Here is a 9,092-nt window from a genome sequence, read left to right on the forward strand (position 1 = left end):
GGGCTCTGGGACCCGGCTGAGGATTTTTTTTTTTTTTTGGCTGCGTTGGGTTTTCGTTGCTGCGCGTGGGCTTTACTCTAGTTGCGGTGAGCGGGGGCTACTCTTCGTTGCCGAGCGCGGGCTTCTCATTGCGATGGCTTTTCGTTGCGGGGCACCTGCTCTAGGCGTGCAGGCTTCAGCAGTTGCAGCACGCAGGCTCGGTAGTTGTGGCTCGCGGGCTCTAGAGCGCAGGCTCAGTAGCTGTGGCCCTTGGGCTTAGTTGCTCCGCGGCATGTGGGATCTTCCCCGACCAGGGCTCGAACCTGTGTCCCCTGCACTGGCAGGCAGATTCTTAATCACTGTGCCACTAGGGAAGCCCCCGGGCTGAGGATTCTTAAGTGGAGGAAGATGGTCCCTGTGAATGTCCCTGGGTTTCGAGGCAGGAGGCAGGGACAATGTAGCCTGACCTTGGGGTGGGGGAAGGACGGGCTGCAAGTGCCTGAGGAGGGTTGCCCAGTTTTAGGAGAGGAGGGTGTGAGTGTGTGTATAGCTCCCCAATATCACCTCTGGGGTTAAGCTTCCTCCCAACTTCCACACCCAAAACCCACAAATTCAGACCAACACTGAAGCTTTATCTGGGAGGAGCATTTTTACGAGACCCATAACCATTCACATCAATGCCAGCCACTATGCGGAGCTTCAGGAGTCACAGTGTGAAGCCTTCTTCTAGAACCAGCATCTCTGGGAAGCCTCACCCCACAACGCCTCTGTTGTCTAGGGCCACCTGTGAGCTGGTCTGATGGTCCAGCTCTCTGAGGGTCTGTCTCTTTGTCAGAAGTATCTAAGTATCCACCTGAGTCCGTTTATTTTGAGGTCTATCTCGCTCGGTCTACATGACCGTGTGTGACTGTGGCTCCCTGTGGCCAAGGACATGTGGGAACTTCTGCTGGAGGCTCCCCCAGGTCTGTTTATGGGCCAGTCCTTGGTGGATCTGTGGGACCAAGAGTCCGGACGAGGGTTCATCCGAGGGAAAACCACCGTGCCTGGGTCCGTTCTTGTTCTAACCCCAGTCCCCAGAAAAGGTCCAAGTGCCGGAGCGGGGCTCAAAGATGACGCTTCATGTGCAAGGCCAGATGATCCGAGCGCGAAAAAGCACGCGAACAGAGCTGGCAGCGGAAGGGACGCTGACCGGTGTGCTTTCGGTAGTGACGGGTCAGCTCGTCGGAGCGCGCGAACCTCCAGCCACAGCCATCCCACGTGCAGGCGTATGGCTTCTCCCCTGGGGGGACGAGGAAGCCTTGAGAGCCACTGTCCCCTACACCTGGTCCCAGAGTCCTCCCTCCTAGCCTTGGCCGGGACTAGGGTGAGGCAAGTGAGGTGCCTAGGTCGTGAAATTTAAGGAGACACTCTCGGGAAGGGTCTGAATCTGCACCCAGGGCCGGCCTCTGCTACCCCGACCCTTCTTCTTCTGTTCCTGCTGGCGCCAGGCCCCTTTTCATTTCCTGGTCACAAGTCGCGCCCTCTACACTACTAGCCCTACTTCCTGTGCCCGGTACCCTGCCCCTGCGTCCTAATGCCGTCACAATCTTTGTCCTTTGGCACTGCCCCTATGTCCCAGCCCCTCCTTTGCACCAGGGGACCCTCAAGCTGCTGCCCAATCCTGCCCCTGGCCTTGGCCCTTGAGCCCCGAAATCCACCTGGTGTTCCAGGCCCTGTCCCCAGTGAGTATGCTCTCCCCCTGGTAGACCTGGCCCCTCCTCCCTGCGTTCCTGGACGCGTCTGTACACGTGGCCCCATCCTCTATGCGGACCCCTATGCATAGGCCTCATTCCTCCTCCACCCCGCCTCTGTTCCACGTCCCCTCCCCTGTCTTTGGCTCCTTGGGACCCGGCTTCTCCTCCTATGCCTACCCTCCTGTATTTCCCAGCCATTTCCCTTTGCTCTCCAGGACCGGCCTCTGCGTCCGGGCCCCTGAAACTAACTCTCCTGAGCTCCAGCACGCCCCCTACAGTCTAACCAAGCAACCCACTCTTTATACTCCTGGCTACCGCCCCAGAACACCTAACTCCGCTCCCGCTTGACCCAAACCTGAACCCTGGGTCTTTGGCCCCCCCGCCCTGGTATTTCGAGCTGTCCTCTCCCCGCAGTCCCTCCTGTAGCCCCGGCCCCTACACAGCTTGCCTGGCTTTCTGCTCTTCGGCCCGTCCCTGGCCCAGGTCTTAGCCCTCGGTTCCCTGAAATGCTTCCCAGGTTTTCCATGTCCTCTCTCCGTCCCCACATGCCTTCCGCACTACTTCCCATCCGGCTCCTGATATTCCAGACTCGTCCCCAGCTCCTTCTGCCCAGCCTTTTGCTCCGAGACTTTGCTTTAGCCCCGCCCCTTGCTCCTGGTTTCCAGCTCCTCTGCAGCTCTTGGCTCCCAAGGTCCCACCCAGCCCCGCCCCTGCACCGGGCCCCGCCCCCTCACCTGTGTGCGTGCGTAGATGCGCCTTCAGGTGAGAGCTCTTGGTGTAGCTCTTGCCGCAGCCCGGGTGCGTGCACGTGTGCGCAGCCTGCCTCTTGCGCGCCCACGATCGCCTGCTGCGCTTGGATGGCGCGGCCTCCGCGGTCCCTCCTGGGTCTCCTGTGGTCCCCCCGAGTCCTGCACCTGTCGTCCCGGGCCCTAGACAACTCAGGAAGGAGTGGGGCGTGGCGGGACCGGGCGCCGGAGCCTGGAGCCCGCGGAAGAGCTGGAAGTGCCCTTGGTACTGCGGCATCGGGTACAGCGCAGGGTACCCGGACAGCAGCCCGTAGGGGGCTCCCGGCGCTGCAGGCACTGAAAGCCCCGTCCGGGGGAAGTAGCTGCCGGAGGAACCCGCACCCGGTCCCGGGTACATCGGCTGCAGCGGCAGCGCCTTGGGCTCGGGGGCTGGAATCAGGGCTGGGCCCACGAAGGCATCGGGAGCCGGGGTTCGTGGGGCCGGGCGCGCCCAGCCCGGGTGGTCCTCGGGACCCAAGAGCCCAGCCACCAGCCCCGGGCCGCCCGCGTACGCGCCCAGAGTCTCGGGCGGCAGTGGGAATTGCACCCCGGAACCTTCGCCAGGCGCCAGAGCGCAAGTCTGGGGGACGCAGGTCTGGGGCGCGCTGCCCGGCTCTGGGCACGGAAAGTTGGTGAGTAGGAGATCCAGGTCCCAGGGGGTAGCCGCGTCCCTCTCATCGTCTTCGTCCTCCCCGGGCGTGTCCTCCAACTCAGGCCTCACGTGGAGGGGTGGCCCTGTGGGGTCGGGGGGGCCTGGGCCCAAGTCCTGCACCTCTTCAGAGCGCCACCACTGTGGGAGGGAGCCGGTAGCACGAAGCTTCAGTGGACACCAGGGTATCCTGCCCGGAGACGGTGGGGGCCGGATGCCCTGATGGGGGCAGACTGGCTAGAGGCTCAATAAAGGGGTCTTGTTTGCTTGTCTGTCATGTTAGTCTGTCCCTCACATTGTCCTTCCCCCCCTCCCCCCACCACCTCAGCTCCAGAGACAGAGGTCTATCTGTCAGGCTGGAGACAGGAGATAAGGCTTACATTATCTGGAGCCACACTCAGGCAAGGGGGAAGGGGTGGCAGAGCCAAGAATGGAAGGCTGGGGGAGGCTCAGCCTTGCCTCAGTTTCCCCCAAGAATCTTCCTCTTCTTCCCTGTCCCCCAACAAGATTAATTCCAAGATTAATTCCTGGATGTCCCCTAGACACATCTGCCATTTCCCTCTGATATCTGGGGGTGTCTCACTGAGCCTAGATCCCTGAGTTGTTCAGTTCCCAGCCTGAGTTTTCTATGACAGAAATAGGCCCTTAGACCAAGTTCAGACCCCTGGCCTGCACTGAGGACACCCAGCGCTGACCAGGTCTCTGAATTCCAAGGCAAGATTCAGACCTGATCCCCCAGCTCTGTGGCCTGGGCCCGGAACCCCTGGCAGCCCATCTAGACCCCACTGGCCCCACCTTGAGGAAGTCTTCCTGTGTGTCCAAGAAGGGGCCCAGGGTGGTCAGCGTGCTGATGGAGGGCAAGGCGGTCTCCGCTGCAGCCATGGCTGGCTGGTGCCCACCCTGGGGCTCAGGCCTCCTCTCCTTTGGCAGCCTCGTGGGCTCTGAGGCTCTGATGGCCCCTTGGAGGGCTCCTCTCTGCCCTCAGCTGATTGGCTGCAGCCCCTGATAAGGGGCAGGCAAAGGCGGGGGTCACCGTTTCTGGGGGAACAGACTTCGCCTAGGCCTGTTTGGGGCTGAGCCTTAAAGAATGATCCTGTATCCAAAGCTAATCAGATGTTCAGGGGCTGGGGGTTCAGGGGCTGGGGGTTCAGGGATTGGGCAAAGTGAGGCACTGGGTTCCCAAAGAAGGAGAAACTTGGAGCCTGTTCTCAGTTACCTTCCTGGAGAAGGGGTGACAGGCAGAATGGGGATTCTGGGAAGGAGCTTCAAGACCCCCTTGCCCCTGACCAGGACCTCGCAGCTCTCCCCTTCCCCATAAACAGCAGCAACTGTGCTGATGGCGGGACTTGGCATGAACTCCCTGCCAAGCCAAGCATTATCAGACTCCCCAGACGTTGGAGGCTGCTATCAGGTGGGGGCCCAGAACAGCCAAGGCTCTGTCCCTGGTGAGTGGGAGGGCTGGGGGCTGGGGATTAACTTGGTTTTAAATTTCCTGGGTAGTGAGCTTCCAGGGTCTGAGCCCAGTGGCAGGGGAGGCCCCTGCCAATCAGCCGTCACTGTCTACCATGGACACCCCCCCACCCCAGGCGGCGTTGCAGGGAGAGTAGCTGCATGGAGGCTGAGGCTGGTGCAATTAGAGCTGCTCCCGCGTGATGGGGGCTGGGAAGGAGGAGGTGACTCCCTCTGCTGCGTGGCATGGGAACGTTGGATCGGGCCATGGGAAACACCTGACCTGCAGGAGACCTGGCTGCTTCTTGATTTCTACCCCACATGGGGGAGGGAATCTGAGGTTCTGCACCAGAGACTGTGGTGCCAAGGGAGTCCAGGTGGGTGACACAGACACACATCACAGACACATAGCTCATAGTCACACACACACACACACACACACACACACACACACTATGCAATTACATAATGACACAAATCCCCTGGTCCCTAAGTCACACACCCCATATAGTCCCTGCACAAATACTTGTGTGTCTGTGTGTCACAAAGACCATGCACAGACATACAATTCTCAGGCGCAAAAACAACCATCCACTACGTTGGTTACATGATGTTATAGTCACACAATCCCTCAGACATAGAATTCATAATCAGGTGCTGACAATCATACACAGTTACCCAAATCACACACAGTCACACACACGATTTAGTCACAACCGAACAGACACATGGAGGATCCTGGATATATTGTCACAGAACTATAGAAGATGCAGTCACACAATCCCATCAAACACAGACGAAGCCTGAGACACAAAAGTGTAAAACACATCCACACAACCATTCATAAACGCACTTTTTTTTTTTAATTAATTAATTTACTTTTGGCTGCATTGGGTCTTCGTTGTGTTGCACGGGCTTCTCATTGCAGTGGCTTCTCTTGTTGTGGAGCTCGGGCTCTAGGCTCGAGGGCTTTAGTAGTTGTGGCTCTCGGGCTCTAGAGCACAGGCTCAGTTGTAGCACACGGGCTTAGTTGCTCCCTGGCATGTGGGATCTTCCCGGACCAGGGCTCGAACCCATGTCCCCCGCATTGGCAGGCAGATTCTTAACCACTGCGCCACCTGGGAAGCCCCGTAAACACACTTTTGATGTAGTCAGGCACACAGTTATACATCAGGCACAGACACGATCACACACTACAACCTTACATAGTCACAGCCACCTGTCTCTGATACTGTATATAATTAGTCACACAACTGAACTACTAATGCCCAACCATAGGGGGCGCACCCAAACACAACCACACTAACATGAAATCAGACACCCTGATAGTGAAAGGCATACAACCTCACCCAGACGGAGGCACATCACCAGAGTTGGTGCACCATAAATGCATCACACAAAAAGACAAAAAATTATCATGTGCAACAAGGGTGGGGGGAGCAAAAAAGTAATGTAAAAACCAGCTCGACAAACCTACTAGGATGGCTATTAACAACAACAAAAAAAGGAAAATAACAAGGGTTGGTGAGGATGCAGAGAAATTGGAACCATCGTACACTGCTGGTGGGAATGCCAAGTGGTACAGCTACCACTACAGCTACAGTTTGATGATTCTTCAGTTAGTTAAACATAGAGTTACCATATGACCCAGCAATTTCACTCCTAGGTATATACCTAAGGGAACTGAAAACATGTACTGGATCAAGTACTGGTACACTAATGTTCACGGTAGCATTAGTTTCAGTCGCCAAAAGGAGGAAACAACCCAAATGTCCATTAACGGATGGATAAACAAAATGTGGTCCATCTGTACAAAGGAATATTATTCAGCTATAAAAAGTAATGAAGTTCTAATACATGTTACAACATGGATGAACCTCAAAAACATGCTATGTAAAAGAATCCAGTTACAAAATGTCACATATTATATGATTCCACTTGTATGAAATATCCAGAATAGGCAAATCCACAGAAACAGAAAGATTAGTGGTTGCCAGGGGCTGGGGGGGAGGAGGAAATGGGGAGTGACTGCTTAATGGGTATAAGGTCTCCTTTCAGGGGTCATGGAAGTGTTCTGGAACTAGATAGAGGTGGTTGCACAACATTGTGAATATACTAAAAGCCAGTGAACTGTACACTTTAAATGGTTCATTTTAGGGAATTTCCTGGCGGTCCAGTGGTTAGGACTCGGCACTTTCACTGCTGTGGCTGGGGTTCAGTCCCTGGGCGGGGAACCAAGATCCTGCAAGCCACACGGCACAGCCGAAAAAAAAAAAGTTCATTTTATGTTATGTGAATTTCACTTCAATCAAATAAAATGGTTGAAATTAGAGTGGTTTCCTGGAGAGGAAAGCAGAGTGTCTCTTGGGGAGACATCTCCCTGATTTAGGATAAAGCACTAACAGGCATGTTTGGCTCTGAAAGGTGAGGCAAGAGGATGAGGGTCGGGGGGAGGTGTGGGCATCTGGCTGGGAGATAAGGCCTCTGGGAGCAGGTAGCCAGTACGGATGGCAGACTTCCCTGGGTGGCAAGGCCTGAGCCTCAATTTAGGTTTCCTAATGTGTATGCCGTCATCACCCTCTACACCCCCCTACAGAGAACTCCAATATCCACAACAACTCCAGGACAGGGAGCTTTGGTGAAAGGAAGGGATGGAAGGAGGGAGGCCATTGGTTCCTGGTGGAGGGAGGTGTCCAGAAGAATTAGAGTTATGCAGAATCGCAGACAATTCAGGGTGGTGATGGACTCCCTACTGAGTGAGGAGGAGAGTTCAAATCATTTTATTTGGATATTAAGGGCAAGAAGGGCCCAGAAAGTGGAAGAGTCTGAGACACACCCAGGCCTCAGGCACTTGGGGATATGCAGGCTAGTGATCACCTTCAGACACAGTCTCACAGTTACTCCCGTCATACTCAGTCAGAGACAACGTGTGAGACAGAGCATTCTACACACACAACTACCCAGACTGTCTATGTGGGAAGAGGTGTTCCTGGGTGGGCAGGGAGGGGTCTGTCCTGGGAAGCAGGAGGCCTGGATCCCAGTCCTGGTCCCTGCTCTGCACCTGGTCCATTGTGACCTTGAGCAAGACCAATCTGCTTTCTGAGCCTTACTTTCCCCAACTGGGAAATGGACAGGGTCATGGTAGATGAGTGACTTTCAGATACAGAGATGGTCAAGCATGATACATCCAGATTCGAAAGCACACCTCACAAGTGCTCATAAAAGTGATCTAGGTGAGCATAGCCATTCACTCAGCTATATACTCAAGCTCACAACCACACACAACACATAGACCAAATCACACTGACACATATAGTTATATACAATCGCCCAGACATACACAAAAATATCTAGTCATATTCTCACAAAGATAACAGCCGCATCTACAGAGAAAGCCATCAAAACAGAGTCATGGGGCTTCTCTGGTGGCGCAGTGGTTAAGAATCTGCCTGCCAATGCAGGGGACAGGGTTCGAGCCCTGGTCCGGGAAGATCCCACATGCCGTGGAGCAACTAAGCCCGTGCGCCACAACTACTGAGCCTGTGCTCTAGAGCCCGTGAGCCACAACTACTGAGCCTGCGTGCCACAACTACTGAAGCCCACGCGCCTAGAGCCTGTGCTCTGCAACAAGAGAAGCCACCGCAATGAGAGAACCGCGCACCGCAACGAAGAGTAGCCCCCGCTCGCCGCAACTAGAAAAAAGCCCTCACGCAGCAATGAAGACCCAACGCAGCCAAAAATAAATAAATAAAATAAAATAAAATAAAAAATTTAAAAAAAATCAGTAGCCCTGAAAAAATTATAAAAAAAAGAGTCATGCACACAGTACCACAAAAACACACGATCACACAGAATACCATTACACGAGCTTACAATTAGACAAGAAACCACAAAGAAATTCAGCCACACACAGTCACAGTTACACAGGCACACAACCACCCATAGTCAACAGCCCCAAAACGTCACAGAAACAGTCAGCCCCATTCACATATAGATACACAGTCACTCAGGCTCAATCAACCGCACAGAATCACAAAGCACAGGGAATCACACCAAGTCACACAGTCACATGTGGCTAGCAAGCTTCCTGGGACAGACTGGCAGACAGCTTGGGCTGAGATCGCCCACCAGAGCCCACCTCCTCCTCCCACACAGAGTACCCCATTAAAGGAGACCTTGAGGTCTGGTCTCCTGGGTACTAGGACTCATTTTTCTCGTGCCTCAGTTGCCTACTTTAACTCCAGACTCTGCCCTCGCCCCCTACCACCAGGAGTGGGCCGAGCTCCCTCCTAGGGCCAATCAGAGCAGGAATACAGCTGGCCAATCGAGTTGGCGCACTCGCCTTCCGCCCCTTCTCTGTTCCGCCCCTTAAAGGGGTTAAGGTGCCTCGGCTTGGGCGCGCCCGCTTACGCCTGCAAGGCTGCCGTGGCCCCTTTAAAAGGCAGAGCCGTGAAAGAGCGGAGTCCTAGGAAGAACCAATGACAAGCCCCATTTGGC

The 9,092-nt window shown here is 55.1% G+C and overlaps 1 protein-coding gene across 1 annotated transcript; it reads right to left on the bottom strand.

Annotated features, from left to right (window-relative positions):
- Positions 1–1,082: 1,082 nt before the first annotated feature.
- KLF1 (KLF transcription factor 1) lies at positions 1,083–4,028 on the bottom strand. The gene is made up of 3 exons (XM_068534803.1): positions 3,942–4,028; positions 2,447–3,287; positions 1,083–1,258 (listed from the first exon to the last, which is right to left on the bottom strand). The coding sequence occupies exons 1-3, from the start codon at positions 4,026–4,028 to the stop codon at positions 1,083–1,085; spliced, it is 1,104 nt and encodes a 367-aa protein (XP_068390904.1).
- Positions 4,029–9,092: the final 5,064 nt, after the last annotated feature.

This window comes from Eschrichtius robustus, chromosome 2, assembly GCF_028021215.1.
Source record: "Eschrichtius robustus isolate mEscRob2 chromosome 2, mEscRob2.pri, whole genome shotgun sequence".
In the NCBI taxonomy this organism is placed as follows: domain Eukaryota; kingdom Metazoa; phylum Chordata; class Mammalia; order Artiodactyla; family Eschrichtiidae; genus Eschrichtius; species Eschrichtius robustus.

Excerpts from the sequence above, each read along its gene's own strand:
- KLF1 (XM_068534803.1), bottom strand. The coding sequence starts at position 4,028 with ATGGCTGCAGCGGAGACCGCCTTGCCCTCCATCAGCACGCTGACCACC. Across the intron at positions 3,288-3,941 it reads CACAGGAAGACTTCCTCAAG|TGGTGGCGCTCTGAAGAGGT; the intron begins GTGGGGCCAGTG and ends TCCCTCCCACAG. Across the intron at positions 1,259-2,446 it reads GCATCTACGCACGCACACAG|GGGAGAAGCCATACGCCTGC; the intron begins GTGAGGGGGCGG and ends TCGTCCCCCCAG.